Genomic DNA, 20787 nt, shown 5'->3' on the forward strand with positions numbered 1-20787 from the left:
TGCCGTGCCAGTTGCAGGGTCTGCTGGCTGGGTGCTGGCAGGCTTGCACCTGGCACGGGCACCGTAGCCAGCCCGTGCCCCTTTAAGGGTTCCGGGGCCGGGAGGGGGGCATAGAGTTTCCCTGGTGTTGGCCAGAGTGGCCACCAGGGAAACCTGGGGAGGGCTAGCCTCCCACTAGTTCGAATTAAGGGGCTACACACCCCTTAATTCGAACTAGTAAGTTCGAACTAGGCTTAATCCTCGTAAAATGAGGTTTTCCTAGTTCGAACTAAGCGCTCTGCTAGTTTGATTCAAATTCGAACTAGCGGAGCGCTAGTGTAGCGGCTATGAATGTTAGTTCGAACTAACGTCCGTTAGTTCGAACTAACATTGTAGTGTAGACATACCCTTAGTTCAAAATAATTTCCTAGTGCAGACATTCCTTAAGGTGCCACAGGACTCCTTGTTGTTTTTACAGATACAGAGTAACACAGCTAACCCTCTGGGTACATCTACACTGCTGTCTAAAGTTGAGTAAAGATATGTTAGTTGTGTAGCTGAAGTCAAGGTAGCTTAACTTGGCTTTTGTCACTGTCTACCCAACAGGAAGTTGAAGGAAGAACACACTTCCTTCGACTTCCCTTACTCCCCGTGAAATGAGGGTTACCGAAGTCAGAGTAAGAAGCCCACTATTTTGAAATTATTTCGAAATAACGGACTTGCTGTGTAGATGCGCACTCTGTTATTTAGATATAACAAGTTATTTCAAAATAAGCATGCAGTGTAGACAAAGTCTCTGAGGGTGTGTCTACACTACAGAGTTTTGTCGGAAAAACAGCCGTTTTTCTGACAAAACTTCCCTTACGTCCACACAGCCATTGCATTCTTCTGCAAGAAAATCGAAAGAACAGAGGGGCTTTTCTGGCATTGGTAATCCTCATTCTATGAAGCCTTTTTGTGAAAGAGCTTTTTTGCAAAAAGGCATTTGTGGATGGGGAAGAGGGAGTTCTTTTGGAAGAAGAGGAAAAAACACAGGTGCCCCGGTGGCCATTCCGTCCATAGCAATCACAGCTTATATGCCAGAGAGCATCCATTCAGTCTGGACGCTCTCTTTTGAAAAAGCAGATTGCTTTTTCGATGCACTTTTGCAGTGTGGACACTCTCTTTCGGAAGACTTTTTTTGGAAGATCTCTTCCGAAAAAAGCTTCCTCCTAAAGAAGCCTGTAGTCTAGACACAGCCTGAGGCTTTACACTAGAGAAGTTACATGTTGCTTTAAGGCTGATTTTTTGTAACTAGTATCATTATACTGCTGTACACCTAACCTATATGCAATTTTAAAGGGCCTTATGCCCATATAACTTATTTCACTTCCTAAACCTGAATAAGCTCTACCATTCAATGTAAGCATCCTTATAGCTACATAACTGTGCTCACCACAGGGAAGTTATGTCTTTAACTAGTATGGCTAAGTTGACAAAACATCCTAATGTAGACATGCCCTTGATCCTTTGAAAAGCCCTGGCAATAATCCTTTCCATGTCATCCCAGCAGATCTCAAAGTACCCCAGGTCACTGAAAGGTAGCTCCTGGTAACCGGCAAAAGAGGGGGAAAGGGGAGAAGGCAAACTTCAGTCACAGCCACTGGAATTAAGCAGGATGGCTCCTTGGATATAGAATTTGTGTCATGTACTCCCAAGCGCGTGTGTGACACTCATAGATGTGCTTAAGAGGGCCTGGTGGGGAGCTTTTATCAGTGATGATGGCACCTGTGAGACAGACCCACTTCCAAAGCGTGGGGCCTTCTCCCCAGTAGAGCTGCGCCCCTTCTCAAGGAGCGCGTGGCTGCTGTAGAGCGGGCAGGCCACTGGGGGGTGCGTGGGGGGCGAGCCGCGCACAAAGGCGGGGAGGAGGCCGGGCCAGAGGAGCGGCGCTGACACCCGGCGGCGGGGCTGGCAGGGGGGCGGGCAGGCTCCCGCACACGCTCCGGCTGCCACCGCAGAGAGGAGCCCGGCGGCCTGCGCGGCGCAGCTCTGGCTCCGCACCCAGGGCGCTGGGGCTGCGGGAGGCGGCCGCAGCCAGCCGCGGGCAGGAGGCGGGGGATGGAGCAGCCCTGACGCCTGCCATGGAGCGGAAGGCGGGCGGCGAGGATGACTGCGTGGACTCGGGAGCCGAGACTGGCGGGTGAGTCCCGGGCAGGGCGCGGGCAGCGCAGGGGCTGGGGAGAGAGGCGGCGGCGCAGGACGGGGTGGGCGCGGGGGCCCCGATCCGGCTGGGGGAAGCCGGCTCCGCAGCCCAGGCTCTGGGGGAGGGAGAGCCTGGCCAGGGAGCGGTCCCCGCTTGCTTGGCCCGGGGGTGGCGGCGCTTCCCCTGCCCTCCCCTCTAGTGACACCTGCCGCCGCGGGCGCTAGAAAGCGGCTGGGCATCTCGGCTCTCGCGGAGGCGCGAAGGCGGCTTGTCCCGCCCGGCTCCACCACTGGGCGGCAGATGGGGTCGGGGGGGGGATCCGCTCCTAATCCTGCGTCTTGCTGGTTTGGGTTTCTTTTCCCAGCTCCCGCAGCCAGAGGGGCCGAGATGCTGCCGCACTTGTTGCGTTTCTCGGCTTCCTCCTTTCTTTTGTGCCTGCTGCAAGAGGCAGCCGCGGGTCCGGAGCTGCCCCCCACCCCGTCCACACACATACAAAGTCTGTTCTGTGGCTGCCTGCTGAGTGAAGTTTTGTACTGTCAGTGTTCAGTTGCCGGCTGGAAAAAAAGCGGAGCTGAATCTGGACTCAGTCCTAAATATTCAGGGTATTTGCTCCCAAGGTTTGGCTTTCAGTTAGCGCCAGGGCTGGATTACCCAATGGGCAGACTAAGCACGTGCTTAGGGCACAAGCAAAGCAGGGGCACACAAAAAAAGAGATTTTATGGTATAGTATTATTTTTATTTTGAATTTCATGGGGGGGGGCACCATGATCTTTTCAATGCTTAGGGCCTCTAAAGATCTTAATCTGGGCCTGGTCAGCGCACACAAAAGACATATCTGTAATAAGTCACCAATAATCATTACACGATGCTGACCCCAAGTGCCCACCTCAGTCCTCCCGGCTCCTTGTTGGCATGTATGCGAGTGGTGCTGTGTGAGAGGCCCACACAGACAAGGGAGGCTGCAAGCGCACAGCAGGAGCTCTCCAGGGATATGCACAGGAGCTCAAATATACTGTGCACAAGACTAGGAACAGCTGCAGGCAAAAAGGGGTCTCCTTCTAGCTGCTGCCTCCTCCTGCCCAGCTCCCCAAAGGACTTGGAGGGTTGCTCCACCTGTTAAGCCTCCTCTGTAGTGTCATGGGGAAGCAGGAAATAGTTCTCTCTCAGGCTAGGTCTACACTGCAATGTTATATTGGAAAGTTGCGTATCTTTTTCAGATTTTCTTTTGAAAGAGGCTTTTTCTACAGGGAGCCAAATGTTGAAGTAAAATGCTCTTTTGACACATCCCTTATCCTCGTAGAACGCAGTTTACAGGGATGGCGAAAGAGCACGTCCTCTTTTTTTGTTTTGTTTTTAAATGTGTTCCTTGGACGCGATGTTGCTTTTCTCGGATACCTCCAGTATCCCAAAAAAGGAAAGCGGTCTAGATGTAGCCTCAGAGAATCAGAGTGCCACACAATCTTAATGAATTTACCCTCACAGCACCCAGCTGTCCTCATCATCATATCCCCATTTTACAGGTGGGGCATCAAAAAGCCTACCAAGTGATTTGGCCAAGGTTACACAGAAAGGTTCTGGCAGAATCAGGAACACAACCAGGGGTGAAAGTAATTGCCAGAATTTACCAGTGGACTGTGGTCTTTGGCAAGGTGGGAGGTGGCTCTGGTCCCCAAAAAGGGCAGAGCCTCTAGTGGAAGGGGTAGGGCTGGGGCCAGATCCCCCCCCCCCCCCCAGCCAGCTCTTGCCTTCCATGGCAGCAGCATCAGCAGCTGGGAACTGTGGGGCTCCAGCTGTGATTTGAAGGGCATGGGGCTTCCAGCCACCATTGATGCGGTAACAGAAGCCAGGAGATCAGAGCCAGAGCCATCCCAGCCATAAGATGGTTCAGGGCGGTCGCCTCTGTCTCCACACTTTGGGGTCCCCCGAAGTCACCACCTCAGCCATCCTGTGGATGGGATCAGTGGAATTACCTGGGAGACCTGGCAGGGTGGCAGCAGGGGTCACATACCCCCACTCACTGGAATGGTGGGAGCTGGAGCAATCCAGCAGCCTGCTCCACTTTGCCTCATCACCCTCTCCTGGCCTGCTGCGCTCTACTTCACTATAGCAGCAGCAAGCAAAGTACCCCAACCCCAAGGCGCTGCTTCCTGACCCTGACCCTTTTAAATCACCGTGGCCCAGGGAAGCTGCCCCTTTTTGCTCCTCCCTCATTGGTTGCCCTGCCAATAGGATCTGGCAGCGCTGCTGGATCCTACCAGCAAAGACAGGGGAGCAACAGGGGCAGTGATGTTAAAGTGCTAGTGTGGGAACATTTTAACATCAGCCATGTATGAGCCAGGAGCAGTGGCCGATGCTTACTGGTATGCTGTACCAGCCCATACTGGCCCACTTTCACCTCTGAATAGAACCCAACTATCCCGAGGCTCAGTCTAGTGTTTTGCTCACAAGACAATTTTTTTTTCAAGTCCCCTTCTGTTCCTACTCTCATCCATTGTTGATGCAATGTTCAGTTCAGAAGAGAGCAGGCTGCTGGGGAAATTCTCTATCTCAGATGCTGCTGTCTTCTCTTGCCATCTGGCTATCTGTGGGGAGGACGGCTAATTCCTCAAGTGGAACTCCTGTGGAGGGAGCCATGGACAAGGGATTTACACCCTTATAATCTCTTGGTCTCACTTCCCTCCTCTTTTTAGACTGAGGGAGAGAGAGCATAGACTTTAGCCCTTGATGTCTCTTGGTCCTGCTCATCCTCTGGCTCCAACAGGACCAGAGGAAGCTGCCATCTCTCCATCATATTTCAGTTGTGCTAGATATTTTCTGGGTCCTGCAAAGGGGCTTAAAAGTATTCTCTCTCCACCCTTCCCTCCTAGGTCAGTACCACCTCCTCGCCTAGTCTTTTTCTCTCTAGTGTGGAACCTGCAGAGTGGCTTATGGTTGTCTATGTGTACAACAGATGCTTCCTTTCCATATTTAAAGAGGTGAGGAGTCGAGCATTCCTGTTCATCACCTTGGTCCCTGGCTGAATTCAGGAGTCTGAGGAACAAAGAAGAGAGAAGCTTTCTCTCTTTCTCCCTCCCGCACCAGTCCGTGCATTCAAATTACTATTCTGAGTCCCATGGCAAGGTTCAGGGAAAGAGGAGGCACCCTGATCTTGTTCTAGTGAATTATACTCTCTGCAGTGTATGAGAGCCAGGTCCTTATGCTCATGTATGAGACAGAAAGTGTGATAAAACAGTGAAACTGATTCTGCCAGCAGTGCTGTCAAAAGCTCTTTTCATATGATACTAAACTGCTCAAGATAGTTAAGACTAAAGCAGACTGTGAAGAGCTTCAAAAACATCTCACCAAATTAAGTGACTGAGCAACAAAATGGCAAATGAAATTTAATGTTGATAAATGTAAAGTAATACACATTGGAAAAAATAATCCCAACGACACATACAATGTGATGGGGACTAATTTTAGCTATAACTACTCAGGAGTGAAATCTTGGAGTCATTGTGGTTGTGGATAGTTCTCTGAAAACATCCACTCAATGTTCAGAAGCAATCAAAAAAAGCAAACAAAATGCTAGGAATCATTTAAAAAGGGATAGAGAATAAGACAGAGAATATTTTATTGCTTCTATATAAAACCATGGTAAGCCCACATCTTGAATACTGCATACAGATGTGGTCGCCTCATCTCAAAAAAGATATATTGGCATTGGAAGAAGTTCAGAAAAGGGCAACAAAATGATTAGGGATTTGGAACAGGTCCCATATGAAGAGAGATTAAAATGACTTGGAGTTTTCAGCTTAGAAAAGAGGAGACTAAGGGGGGGGGGGGATATGATACAGGTCTATGAAATCATGACTGATGTGGAAAAAGTGAATAAGGAAAAATAATTTACTTGTTCCCATAATATAAGAACTAGGGGTCACCATATGAAATTAATAGGTAGCAGATTTAAAACAAACAAAAGGACGTTTTTCTTCATGCCGCATACAGTCAACCTGTGGAACTCCTTGCCAGAGGATGTTGTGAACAGCAGGATTTAACAGGGTTAAAAAAAGAGCTAGATAAATTCATGGAGATTAGGTCCATCAGTGGCTTTTAGCCAGGATGGGTAGAAATGGTATCCCTAGCCTCTGTTTCCCTGTAGATAGAAATGGGTAACAAGAGAGGATCACATAATGATTACCTGTTTCATTCACTCCCTCTGGGGCATCTGGCATTGTCCACTGTTGGAAGACAGGATACTGGGCTAGCTGGACGTTTGTTCTGACTGAGTATGGCTGTTCTTAAGTTCTTATGCACAGAATAAAAAAATTCAAAATAATACTACAGGTTTTTAAAAAAGGTTCAGCTGAAAATTGGAGTAGGTTTATCATTTCCTTTTGTATTCATTATAATCAAATGAGCAAAATGAAATATCTTTGTTATAAATTACACATTTTTCTCCATATTTTTTAATAATGTGGCTATTTTTCCTTTCACCTTAAATAGCTATAATATTGTTCACATGACTAATCTCTGTTTTCAGTATAAAGGACAAAATCCACATTTTTTTCTATTAGTTAGGCAGCACGTTATTCATTTCACCCTCTAGGATTCTGGAATGTGAATAAAAGGAAAACAACATAATCAACTAATTCATACTTGGGTCAAAGTTCAGAAGATCCTTGACATGTCAAGTCACTTTTAATTTACCATGCTCTTCCAAAATAGAAAAACCTGTATTTTGTTTGAAGGGGCACTTGGAAGGATTTGCCCCAGATGGCCTTTAGGTAGCCTTTAGACATTATTGATCAGCATGACAGCTGCTTATGTCCGATATTGATGAGTTGTTAATGTTGATGATTTTGTGTCCCATCCCTGTTACACTGCTGACACCGAAACATGTAGCTTTAGCAGAATGCGCTTTTTTGGGGAATTTTAATTATCATCTATTATGCTTTACTCTAAAATATATCTTCAGAAGAAACAGGTCATTGCATTTTCATTATTTTATTATCTTGAGCAGATATTAATCTATGAGACACATGATACAGTTATATGCAATACATTTGTATTTCTGTTTAGTCACCAAATAAATTGTCCATATTTAGGCTTCTGAGGGTTAGATTTTTATCGGTAAATTTTGATTTCACCATACATACACAAACTGTTGAGAGAGAATTTTCATCAATAATAGAAATTTACAGAAAAGTTCTCAAGTTTTTCCTGCTTTGCCTTTTAGAGTTTGACTGAAGGTTATTGGGACGGAAGAATCCCAAGCGTTGTTACAGGCTGGGGACCAACCAGCTAAGTAGTAGTTCTGCAGAAAAGGACCTGGGGGTTACAGTGGATGAGAAGTTGGATAAGAGTCAACAGTGTGCCTTTGTAGCCAAGAAGGCTAATGGCATATTGGGTTGCATTAAGAGGAGCATTGCCAGCAGATCCAGAGATGTCATTATTCCCCTTTATTCAGCTCTGGTGAGGCCACATCTGGAGTATTGTGTCCAGTTCTGGACCCTCCATTACAAAAAGGATGTGGACGCATTGGAGAGGGTCCAGCGGAGGGCAACGAAAATGATTAGGGGGCTGGAGCATATGACCTATGAGGAGAGGCTGAGGGAGTTGGGTCTGTTTAGTCTGCAGAAGCGAAGAGTGAGGGGGGGACTTGATAGCAGCCTTTAACTTCCTGAAGGGAGGTTCCAAAGAGGAGGGAGAAAGGCTGTTCTCAGTAGTGACAGATGGCAGAACAAGGAGGAATGGTCTCAAGTTGTGGTGGGAGAGGTCCAGGTTGGATATTAGGAAAAACTATTTCACTAGGAGAGTGGTGAAGCACTGGAATGGGTTACCTAGGGAAGTAGTGGAGTCTCCATCCCTAGAGGTGTTTAAGTCTCGACTTGACAAAGCCCTGGCTGGGTTGATTTAGTTGGGATAGGTCCTGCCTAGAGCAAGGGGCTGGACTTGATGACTTTCTGAGGTCTTTTCCAGCTCTATGGTTCTATGATTCTATTATTCTATTTACTTTGCATGTTTTGACATACAAAGTTGACAGTTTGTGTTTTAAAGGTTATAAAGTTTTAACTGTTTTAAAAATTTCAGGGGCTGCCATTATTGGCTGACTCCACCAATGATTTCCCTGAATCATGAAAACATTTTAAGTGATTAAAAAACTGAAAAATATTTTAAAATATCCATATGATGTGTCAAAATTATATTAAGTTTAATTCTATCAAGGATTTCGTATTGTTTCCTTCTTATTCTTATAGAAAACCCATAATGGCTTCCCAAGTAGTATTGCAAAAACTCAGCAGATTTCCTTGTTATGTAACTATTTCAGTGATGAGAAAGAACCAATTGACACCTATTTAAAATTCAGCAATCATACTGTGAAAGTGTTCTTAGAATTACTGTCAAAATAATTCAATAGCAGTTTTATTATTACATTGAGTGGCCTCTTTCTGTCTTTTAGTGTATAATAGTATGTTGACTCTCTAGCAAATCCAAGCTTTGTGAACCATTTTCATCTCTATTCAAGCATGGCCTTTATATATATATGTATTGCCAAAACTGTTATATAGCAACTAACTACAATTATAATTTATGAAGTAGTTCCATAAAATGTATTTTTGAGCTGATGTTACTGTTAACCACGATAGCAGACAAAGTAGTAGGCGCAGTATTTTGCAGCAGTTTGATTCCAGTTTTAAACCATCACTTTATAAATCCACTTGAATGTATCTTTGTGCTACTCTGTGTTCTTCAGTTGATCAAGTTGAAAAGCAGATAAAAAATGCTATATTTTAAGTTACTGAATCCAATAAGAATGGATTGGGCTGAGTTGCCAAGTGCCTAAATAAAGAGAACAGAACATATAAACCAATTAAGTTGTATTGGCTATTTATTAATGAGATTTGAAAGAGCTCCAACATCACCTTTGGCTAAACTAAATGTATCTGTTTCTCAGAACAATGTAATTCTGGATTTTCAAAATCATTACTGAACACTCTTCTCTTCCCTCAAAGCTAAGAGCTAAAAACACTCCTTCTTCTTGAGGAAAGTGGCATATGTATATATAGAGAAATATACAGTGTATGGCCTCTTTTTTCAGGCATGTAACCTCTCCTTTAATTAGAAAGAAGGGAGAGGGAAGCAACAAATAAAGGGAGATGATGACATAAATGTGTATGCAAATAAAAAATTAACACTGAAATGTCTGAAAGAGTAACTTACAATAATATGTTTTCTTTGTCTTAGTTCTACTAAAAATAATACATGGTGATTTTATGATCTGTGACCTTTTATATGAGCCATAAAGTACTGTTTTTTCCATGCAACACATATTTTGCAACACAAAATTATCTTTTCAAATAATTTTAGAATTTGTTGTATACTTTTTAATGCCCGGGATCTATTCTTGCTATCTTTAAAGTCAATGGTAAAACTTCAGTTGAGTTCGGTGAATGCAGAATTGAGATCTATAGTAAGTTTTTTAATGCATAGGAAAACTTGAGATATTAATGTTACTAATATATTCAAAGCTCTAATATTCCCATTCTTTAATTAGAAGTTATTAGAAATTGCAACTTTAAGGAGCTTTTCCACTTACAGTTCAAAGAATTAATTGTTAACCTTTTTAGTGAAAGTCAGAGAAAAAAAAAACCCTATGAACATGAGAAGAAAGGCAATTATAACTTCTTGTATAGATAAAAGATAAATGTGTTGCTTATACTGTATATGTCTTCCTGGTTACATTTTGAATTAAATCAATTGCTTGTTATATTGTAAAGCACTTGCCTAATTTTGGGAGGTAGAAAAACAGTAGTAACTAGGAATTGCTGGGTGATACTTTAAATTAGGTATGTAGCAATGCTTGTGTTAACATGGAGAAACCCAACCTATTTGGTGTCTTTTTTATTTTAGATGATGAGGAGGCAATGTATATCAAGTACATTTCACAAATTATGAACACTTTTCACCTGGCTGCATTGTTGCTTTTTGTATTAAATGTTTCTATAAACATCCCTCATCATTGTATTCTCAAAGTTGATCACTACATGTCAACTTCTTGACTACATTACAGTTATGTAGTGGTGCTACTCATGGTTTGTCACTGGTTTACGATGTAATCATGGATAAGTCATTTAGTTCCTATGTGCGTTGGTTTACCTAGCTGTAAAATGAGTGTAAAGTACTTCCCTGTCTTCTTGTGGTGCTTATTGTGGCTGCAGTGGCTATAAAGTAATGTGAGAATAAACTAAAAAAATGCTCTGTACATACAAAATATTTTTGTTGGAGGGATGTAAAACAGCAAGCAGAAAAAAACATCTAAAATATTAGATTATGTTAATTCTGCTTTCAAATAATCTATTTTATGTTAATCTTCAGACAGTCCATGATACTTAAAAATAAAATGAATAGTTCCATGAGGTTACAGATATTCACTTAAGAATTTTTACATATACACAGAAAATAAAAACACAGCAGAGAATCTCATAAGCTTAGGCCAAGTGAGTGGAGGTTGTGGGGCTCATGTTACTGGGCTAAAAATAGTACTGTATTTTCCGGCGTATAAGGCAACTGGGCATATAAGACGACCCCCTAATTTTCTTAAGAGGCCAACCGGCAGCGCCCCAATGCCCCTCCGCCTCCCCGGCTTTGCTCCTGGTGTCCCTGGTCTGCTGGAGACGGTCCCCAGCAGACCAGAGGCACCGGGAGCAAAGCCGCAGCAGCGGCGGGGTCCCGCGCCTCTGAGGCTTTGCCAGAGCAAAGCCTCAGAAGCGCGGCACCCCGCCGCCGCTTCGGCTTTGCTCCCAGTGCCTCTGGTCTGCTGGGGACCGTCTCCAGCAGACCAGGGACACCGGGAGCAAAGCCTCTGAGGACGCCGGCAGCAGGGCATCCCAGGCGCGCCTGGGCTGCCCCGCTGCCGGAGCCCCTCCGCGGCTTTGCTCCGCGTCTTCCTGGTCTGCAGACCAGGGAGACGCGAAGCAGCTTTTCTCGCCCCAGAGTACACGGGCGGCGGGACCGCGAGGTCCCGCAGTCTGTGTCCTCCGGGGCGAGAAAAGCCCCGTTCGTACCTGCAAGTCGGGGACTGCCTGTATACCCGGCGTATAAGATGACCCCCGATTTTTGGGGGATGTTTTTTAGCATAAAAAGTCGTCTTATACGCCGGAAAATACGGTATATGTTTCTGCTGGAGCCCAGCTTCTGAAATCTAGCTCACTTGCTCAGTGAGAGTTCCCCACTTACAATTAGGGAGGTTAAGAAGTGGATATGTCACTAATCATGTAGTCAATAAAAATTCAATTGACTACAGGATTAGTTGATAAGGAAAGGCGTTCAGTCCCAGCTCATGCTGGGTATGGGAGCTACCCCTACTGTGACTCTGCAGTTTAAATGTAGCAGGAGCCACTGCGGCTCTGCAGTTTAAATGTAGCAGGAGCCACTGCGGCTCTGCAGTTTAAATGTAGCAGGAGCCACTGCGGCTCTGCAGTTTAAATGTAATAAGACCTGGGCGGGCAGGCTGCCCAGCTCCTACTATATTTAAACTACAGAGCCGTAGCTGGGGTAGCTCCCAGACCGGGCACAAGCCGGGACTGAGCTGGCCTTCCTCAGTCCTGGCCTGCACTGGGTCCAGCAGCCCCTGTCCGCAGGGGATCCCAGAGTGCAGCTGGGACCCTCCTGCAGACGGGGGCTGCTGCCGAAGCAGCCTCTACCCGCAGCCAGCCCAGGCCACCGTGCTCTCAGTTCATATCTCATATCTCAATAGAGAATCCTGCAAATTTGTGTATTATTATAGATATGGTCCTTGAAAGCAATTTTTAAGTAGACTTCAATGGCTAAATTTTGCTGGTAGGGAGATATGTACTGACATCTACTTATAACTAATCCAGGACAGTGTGTGTATTATTTAGTTAGTGGTTCATTCTTGTGGCGTATAGTGCAGTACCATGTAAAGAACAAGGTACAAAATCCTAGGCAGGTGAGTATTGTGCTTTCAGCCACCTGAGAAATACACCAGAAGCTATGTGGCATATAATGGTGTGATTATTGCTATTCCACTCTATTTAAAAGAGTGATGGCTGTTTGAAGCTCCAGAATAATACAGCCATCAGAGGCTCTCCAAAACCATTAAAATGTTAATAAGCATCCCTTTGTAGTAGTTAAACCAAGACACAGATGGTAATATTCTGACCTCAGTCTGTTTGGTAGATATCCAAACTAATTCAATTGAAATAACATGTTATTACTTATACCAGGGGTCTCAAACTCTCAACCTGTGGGCCATCCCTAGTTGGAGCAATTGTGTAATCTGCCCCAAGGCTACCAGTGAGCAGGGTAGGGACTGTCTGTCACCACTCCCCAAACCCAGCCCCTTTCCACCATCACCTTGCCTTTTCCCCTCATGCACTGTCTGGGGTGGTTATTACTACATGGTGTCAGCAGTTGCATCCTCTACACTCCCAGTGGTGACAGGAGCCGTGGGAGAAGCAGAGCACAGTGGAAGAAATGCATCCACCCAGGGCACTCTGCTTCGCAGGGAGCGTAGGGGCAGGACCGGATTAAGACCTTTAGAAGCCCTAAGCACTGAAAAGATCATGGTGCCCTCCCATATGTAATTCAAAATAAAAACAATACTATACCGTAAAATAAAATTTTATTTTTCGAAATGACACACAACTTACATGTATGCTGAAATTAAAATAGCTTCTTTCTAGATTTTCTGATTGCAAAATTCTGGGTAAGTTCATCGAAGCTGACTCGACGAAGCATGTCTGCTTCCATACACAATAGGGTAAGTGAATCAAGTCTGTCCTGACACATTGTTGTTCTCTGAGGGTTTTTTATTCTTTTCAGCTGAGAAAAAGAGCGTTCTGCGGAGTTCTGATTTTTCCCATGATGACTACTTCGATGCTTTTTTTGAAATATCAAATATCAATTTTTTTCCCAAAAAAATCCTTTTTTTTTTTTTTTGGTGCCCCTGCTTTGTTGGGTGCCCTAAGCACGTGCTTAGTCTGCCTATTGGGTAATCTAGCCCTGCGTAGGGGGGTATGACCACTGCTGTCACGTAGCACCAGACTCCCTGTCCCCCCTGTGATCTCTGAAGCCACATCCTGAAGAAGGGGTGCCATGGGGGAGAGGGCAGGGCAATGGTAAGAAGGGGCAGGGATTGGGGGCTGGTAACAGACACGCAATCTCCTGGCTGTATTGTTGAATCACTCTGGGGATGTTCCACAGGCCAGGAATCTGAGACCTCTGATTTGCACTAATGCAGTGATCTCTGGTATGCTGGTGGAAATCCAGTTAAGTCAGTGGAGTTGCTTTGGATTTATACCAATGTAGTTGAAATCATAATTTGATCCATAGGAATTGAGGGTATGTCTACACTACCCTCCTAGTTCGAACTAGGAGGGTAATGGAGGCATACCGCACTTGCAAATGAAGCCCGGGATTTGAATTTCCCGGGCTTCATTTGCATAAGCGGGGAGCCGCCATTTTTAAAAGAGGTGTACCGGTAGTTCGGAATAGGAAGCCGAGTCCGAACTACCTAGTTCGAGCCCCATGTAGCCGTGCTGCACGGGGTTCGAACCAGCGGGGTTTTAAAAATGGCAGCTCCCCGCTTATGCAAATGAAGCCCGGGAAATTCAAATCCCGGGTTTCATTTGCAAGTGCGGTATGCCTACATTACCCTCCTAGTTCGAACTAGCGGGGTAGTGTAGACATACCCTGAGTGATTTGCTCAGAGACCCCACAGCAAGCCAGTCTCAATCAGCCAGAGAACCTAGTTCTCCTGACTCATAAGTCTAGTTAAATCACTATGCCATACTCTTCCCTGATGTACCTGTTTAGCAACTGTTTATTTAAGGAAGAAAATAATATTTTAGGCATACCTGTGAAGTTAAAGAATAGGTAAAATGCAGAGGGAAAAATCTCAGTACAATAGGGCTACGTCTAGACTGGCCCCTAATTCCGGAAAAGTCATGCAAAGCAGGTAAGTCAGAATAGGGAAATCCACGGGGGATTTAAATATCCCCCGCGGGATTTAAATAAACATGTCCGCTGCTTTTTTCCGGCTTGGGGAAAAGCCGGAAAAAAGCGTCTAGACTGGCGCGATCCTCCGGAATAAAAGTAAGAATCCTTGAAAGTAGGAATAAGAGATCCTCCGGAAAAGGGCTTTATTCCGGAGGATCGCGCCAGTCTAGACACTTTTTTCCGACTTTTCCCCAAGCCGGAAAAAAAGTGGCGGACATGTTTATTTAAATCCCGCGGGGGATATTTAAATCCCCCGTGGATTTCCCTATTCTGACTTACCTGCTTTGCATGACTTTTCCGGAATTAGGGGCCAGTCTAGACGTAGCCCTATAGGTGTCATCATGCCAGTGTTGGGCAAGCAAAGGTGTAACAGCAGGAGAGCAGTATAAAGAAGCCTGGGGAAAGAGACTTTGAGAGAGAGAGAGAGAGAGAGAGAGAGACGCCCCCCCCACACACACACAGGCCCTCCCCCCCTTGCTTCAGAGCCTTTGTTACTCCACTACCTCCTTCTGAAAATTATTCTGTATGGGAGAGGTGTTTTCCTACCTATTCTTGCCTGAATTTCTCTTCCCCCTTTAAGGCTAGGTCTACACTATAGCCTTTTTTCGGAAAAAGCTACGCAAATTGCTCTCTGCAATTTGTGTAGCTTTTTCCAATAGCTTTTCCGGAAGAGGCTTTTGTGCCATTTGGCCCCGTCTAGATGTACCGAGGGTATCCACAATCTAGATGTACCCTGAGGATAACATCCTTCATTTACAAAATGTGGGAGCAATGGCTGCTACAAAGTCCAGTCTCTGTCCCCCAGTGGTGCAAGTGGGCCAGTAGGCCTGGTAGGCCAAACCAACAAGTTATTTTTGGTCGGTACGGCTTACCAGAAGGACTCCCTGCTGGCCATTCCCAGCCCCTTCACTGGCTGCTGCATCTCTGTATACAGGGCTGGGGCCTGGAGGCAGGGCTGGGAGCTCTATGGCAGCCAGAAGAGCTGCTGACAGTTCTGCTCCTTTCCCTGCTGTCCCTTCCCAAATCTGCCCCCTGCCCCCAGCCCTGTACACCGGCACGGCTGCGCCGCGTAGGGGCAGGGCCTGGGAGGGGCAGTGTGGAAAGGAGCAGAACCGCCAGCATCTTTCACCTGCCTCCAGCCCCCTTTTTCCCCACATAATGTGGGATGTGGAGTGGAAGGGAAGAGCATGTGGGTTCCAGACTGAGGGCAGGTTGGACTCACATGAGGGATCACATGGGGAAGCCACATGGTCTCCCCTCTTAGTTGATGTGCCCTCCCCTCCGGTACCAGTAAGAAATTTTATTTACTTGCACCCCTGCTGACCCTGGTTCTGTGTGAGACTCTGGCCTTGACATGTCGCCATTAAAATCAATAATAGGTTTGCCAATTACTTTAATGAGCATAGGTCAAGCTCTATAACAGCTGCTGTTGCTCCATTAGTCACTTCTTGCATCCCTCTCTACTCTATGTTCAGAACACAGACCGTGGAAGAGTTGGTAGAAGCCACATTACTTAGAACAATTAGAATGGGGATGAGAACAAATTCAGAACCTGAACTAATGATAACAAAACTACATTCCAGGAAGCTAGGCTAAATGGCTTAGGAAATTTGTATTTCTATATTTAATTTGTATACATTTATGTGATGGATTATTTTGTATAACACCTAGAAGGCTTAAAATATTTGCAAGAGTTATAGAACTCAAGTACTCCAACTAGCTGTCTCTATTAGAAAAAGGCCTCAAGGTACTGTTTTGGAGGCGAAAGGGGTTATTTGTTTATTCCATGAGCAAGTTATCAGTGCATGTCACATGTCTTCTCATTTCTGAGTCTTTTGAGTAACTTTTTAAGCTTTCCTCAGAAAACATGAGGGCTGGGAATTTACTTTTCTTGAAAAATAAATAAAGCTGAAAGCCTCATATACTCACTTTCTTCCAGGACCTGGGGCTTTAACAAAAACATCAAATATCACAAAATTGAGAGCTGTCAACACATTGTGAACACCCTGCAATTTCCATGAAAAATCCCTTTAGAAACTTTCAGCCCTGGGTCACAATAAAAGGGACTTATATTTTGATTTGTAAAATGAAATCTCAGATTAATTGGTGACCATAAAAGTTTATTAGCCCCTTAAGGAATGAATAACATTTTCAAAGGTTCAGAGTTATATAGTGAACAGCTGCAAAATTAACTACCTAGAGTTCTTCAAAATACTGAACAGCACTAGTTGTTGTGGACAATAAAATGAAAACAAGTATCGTGGAAATTATAGCCTGAGGCTTTGTTGAGATATGACATTATAAAGAAGGGGGAAAAGAGACAGAAAAGACTTCTCCAAAAGGTAAAAGCCCCATTCTTCAATGAATCGTATTTCTAAAATCAATTTTCTGGCTTCCTTCAAACTTTGTGTAAAGCACAATTCAATTTCTCCTCTATCCATATAATGCACATTAGAAATTACAGGTTCAAAGCATTTTTGGAGCTATTAAAGATGTAGGATAGAGAAGATCATAATCCAGCAGTAGTGGAAAACAAGCTGCAGCCTCAAAAAAAATGCTTCCCTAGTTGCATAGTCTCTATAGATATTTTAAACATTCCTGCAAAATGTCAGCTATTCTGAGGACACATTCAAAAACCTTTTCCATATTGAGTTATGTTACCATAAAAAAATAACTGTATGTAGTTTTTAGGCAGTTTGACTGATTAAAGCAAATTAAATTAAGTCTATAGTTTCCTTTGCCAAATTTGTATATGATCTTTTAAAGATTGAAATATAGTACAGTTCTGCTGAACTAAGATTTTTGTCTTGCAGGTCTGAGTACAGCCGCATGTCCTCTACAAGCAGTGAGTATAATTTTAAGACCATTAAAAATAAAATCTCACCCTTTTTTTTCATTTGCTATCTGTTAATGTCTGCTTAATGTAATAAAGTAATCTTTAGTTTTTCAGGTTTATATTATAGTGATATGTCTTGGATCTGTCTACATTACTCTCCATCACTAAGAGCAATGTTTTTTAAAGATCAAAGGAATAATAATAACATGAAATTTAAAAAAAGTTTTGTCTTACACAGAGCCTGTATACAATTTAAAAAGCCCTTTGGCAATTCTGTTTACTGAAATCAGTTCATCAGTATATGGGTGGGATTTACAAAAACACTTGGCACTAGATTAACTCTGCTGCCATTACAATCAATAGTGAAATCCCTAAATCTTGGTCCTGCTTTATCCAACAGCACCAAACACACTTACCTCTTATATTCACCATTTACGCTGATTCAGTTGATCCTTTTATGATTTGACCTGGTGTAGAGGGAGTTTGTGTAAATGAACATCTAGAAATTTCCTATCACCATCTCTTTCCACCACCAAACAGATCTTTTTCCCTAGACCCTCACTAGACTCCTGAAATTCACTATAGGTAGGCTGTGGAGCTTCAATAACCCATGCAGAGCTGTTGCATGTAAAAAGAGGGACTGAAATGAGTCCTCAAAGTACAATCAGAAGAGGCAAAAGTAGCCATCAAATATCACAGGAGGGAGTGGCCCTGATCACCATGTGGGTGTTCTCCTAGATTGGTTTTGTATTCCACTGCAAAGTGACAGCTTGGTTTCAAAGCTGTTAGCAGGGAGATAGCTGAGTTTCCAGGGAATTCCACGTACCAGTGTATGGTTAGGATGCAATCCATGCTGTGCTTCTAATTCAATTTGGAAAGAGTAGCTCAGTGAATAGGTTGCTTGGCCAGTGTGGATAAGGCCAGGCTGAGTTTCAACTGGATAAAAACCTTAAATGAATAAAAAAATAGGGTACAGTGAGAGCACAACTCTGAAACATGGTTTGGCTAGTCAATGTGAATAGGACCTCAGAGTTTGTAACGATTGTTGTTTCAGCAAAAACCACAGGAATTAGAAATGATTCATTGCCTATTGTAAATTGATGCCAAGAAAACACAAGGGGGGGATAAGATATTTCTTCGTTTGAGTTTAAAGAAGGGAGAAAGTGAAAGAAGGGAGAAATGTTTTCTGGCTTTTCCAAATATTTCTTAGTTAACCTGATATCTAAATCTGATCATAAGTGATAAAAGATGAAACATAGTATCTGGTTTCTTTTTTCCCTTTTTTTAATAATGTGATATGACACATTTTTCTGCTTTTACCAAAAGGAATTTTCACATGGTGCTTTTTAATAATGGCTTTATCTTCCCAAAAATATAGTAGATCCAGTTCTTCCAACAACCACTCTCTGAATCCCATAAATGGTCTCTTGTCAATGTAAGGTGACATCTCTCCTCCAAGTTTCCTCCTGATTCCTCCTCATAGGTGCAAGTTGTTACTCAAAGTGAACACTACAGAAATTCACAAAGATGACTTTCCCACCCTGCAGTCCTAATTCTCTTATAATCAGAAGACAGCTGTCTTAATGGCAGGGTTTATTCTCTATGGGTACATCTACAAAGTAGCAGGTAGCTCGAAATAAGACATTCAATTTGAACTATGCAAATTGCGTAGCTTATTTTGACAGAGCCTATTGCAAGATTTGGCAGCGCTAATTTCGAAATAGAGCGCTATTCCGATGAGTCCCTTAATCCTTGTGCATTGAGGTTAATGGGACATTGGAGTAACAAGTCATTTATTTCAAATGTATTTCGAAATAACTGGCTTGCTGTTAAGACACGCAGAACACTTTTTCAGGATAACGGACATTATCCAGAAATAGTACTGTTGTGTAGATGTAACCTATATGATTGGGGGGCTAACATCCAATAAATCAACACTTTGCATTTTTATTTTAAAAAATTATCCGATGTTCTGTTCCTATTCATTTCCCTTCATTAATCCAGTTTTGGCCATGTATGTATTAGAACATATACTACCAGGCCCTGTCACCACCCTGGACTGGGACCCAAATTATGGTCCCAATAATAATAATTTGATAGATGAACTCACTGTTAATGCTTGATGAGAAATACTTTGCTTTTAGACAATGACTTGTAATCATTTATGTATTTGTGTTACTACTGTGTTGAGTAATTTGATTTGTCCTTTTCATATGTATTCACTTTTTAAAATTGTATCCTTTGGTATATATGGTTGTGACTATTTTCTTCCACTATTGGATCTGAGGAAGTGGGTCTGGCCCACGAAAGCTCATCATCTAATAAACCATCTTGTTAGTCTTTAAAGTGCTACATAGTCCTGTATTTTGCTTCAGCAATAGAAGCAAACTCATCTTGGTAATATTTACAATAGATTTGTGCATGCAAGAGATTTTAATTATATATCAGCTGCGGTTTGTCACATTATGTGTGGTGATCTAGATGTTGTGCTAACCAAGCCAGTCCAGGATGTGATGGGATTGTCATGATTATGAGGGTTAGCCAGCAGCCTGGAGATTAAGGGCTTAACTACACCTAGTCAGGTGGAGTGACCAGTAGGAATGTAGGTGGGACTTTCAAACTGGGATAAATGAATTTGGGTTTTTTTCCTTGCTCCTTTTGTCTCTCTGGGGAGTCCTCTGCAGCTACAGGGAGGGACAAGCATGTCTCTCTCTCTCCAAGAAACAATGCTTCACTTTCTGTAAGTAGGGTAAAGTTTAATTAGTTTTGTTAGGCTTTATTGTTTTAAGGGTTGGGTATGGGATCTGGCACTTCTTAAGAGATGTTTTGGCTTTTCTTTGTAACTAAATTCTAGCCCATGGTGTAATTCCTCCATGAGTATATTTTGTTACCTTTCCATCTGATCCTTATGCTTGCAACAGGAATAATGTTGTAATAATAAAAAGTTTCTCTTTTCTTTTTATTAACCTGGCATTGCTTACTTGTGTGTCCTGATTTTTATAATGGGGTGAGATTTCCCAAATGATCTTTCCCCTAATCTCGTTATTAATATTCGGGTGGTGGCAGCGGAAGTTTTATTCCCAAAATCTAGGTTTTTAAGATTTTGGGGAAGTTTTATACCAAAGCCTGGTAGATAAGGCTTTGGGGTACACTTGCTGGCCCCCACTTCTGCATTTATCGTGCCAGAGTGGGGAAGGAGCCATGACAGGGATTACAACAGTATTTTAACACCCGTCCTTTGTCAGTACTGGGAAGTCTACACTGCAGAGTTTGTCGGAAAAATGGCTGTTTTTCCGAAAAAACTTCACTTACATCCACACTGCAATCGCATTCTTTCAAAAAAAATCAAAAGAACAGAGGGGTTTTTTCCGACATTGGTAGACCTCTTTTATGAGGAAGAAGCCTTTCTCCAAAAGACCTCTTTCAGAAAAAGTTATGTGTGGACGGGGAAGAGGGAGTTCTTTCGGAAGAAGAGGAAAGAGGAAAAAGCACAGGTGCCCTGGTGGCCAGTTTGTCCATAGTAATTACAGCTGAAATGCAAGATAGCGTCCATTCAATGTGGATGCTATCTTTCGAAAAAGCAGATCGCTTTTTCAATGTGCTTTGGGAGTGTGGACACTCTCTTTCCGAAGAAGTTTTTCTAGAAGATCTCTTCTGGAAAAGCTTCTTCCAAAAGAAGCCTGAAGTCTAGATATAGCCTCATTGTGAAAGCCATAAAACTCTGCTGCGGAGAAGATGGCAGAAGTTTTGTAGGATATTTGCCAGTCAAAAGAATGAGAGAGCC

The 20787-nt window shown here is 43.5% G+C and overlaps 1 protein-coding gene across 2 annotated transcripts in view; it reads left to right on the plus strand.

The window, feature by feature from the left end:
- The first annotated feature begins 1955 nt into the window (after positions 1-1955).
- The window catches only part of FAM124A (family with sequence similarity 124 member A), a 63549-nt gene continuing 44717 nt past the window's right edge, over positions 1956-20787 (plus strand). The window contains exons 1-2 of one of the 2 annotated variants that reach the window (XM_075919087.1): positions 1956-2161; positions 16981-17012. In XM_075919087.1, the coding sequence (XP_075775202.1) occupies positions 2103-2161; positions 16981-17012 (91 nt within the window). In that variant the 5' untranslated portion in view covers positions 1956-2102. Of the gene's footprint in view, positions 2162-12851; positions 12930-16980; positions 17013-20787 lie in introns of those variants that run through there. The other variant, XM_075919088.1, reaches the window with a different exon arrangement.

The sequence above is a fragment of the Pelodiscus sinensis genome, chromosome 1, assembly GCF_049634645.1.
Source record: "Pelodiscus sinensis isolate JC-2024 chromosome 1, ASM4963464v1, whole genome shotgun sequence".
NCBI lineage: Eukaryota > Metazoa > Chordata > Testudines > Trionychidae > Pelodiscus > Pelodiscus sinensis.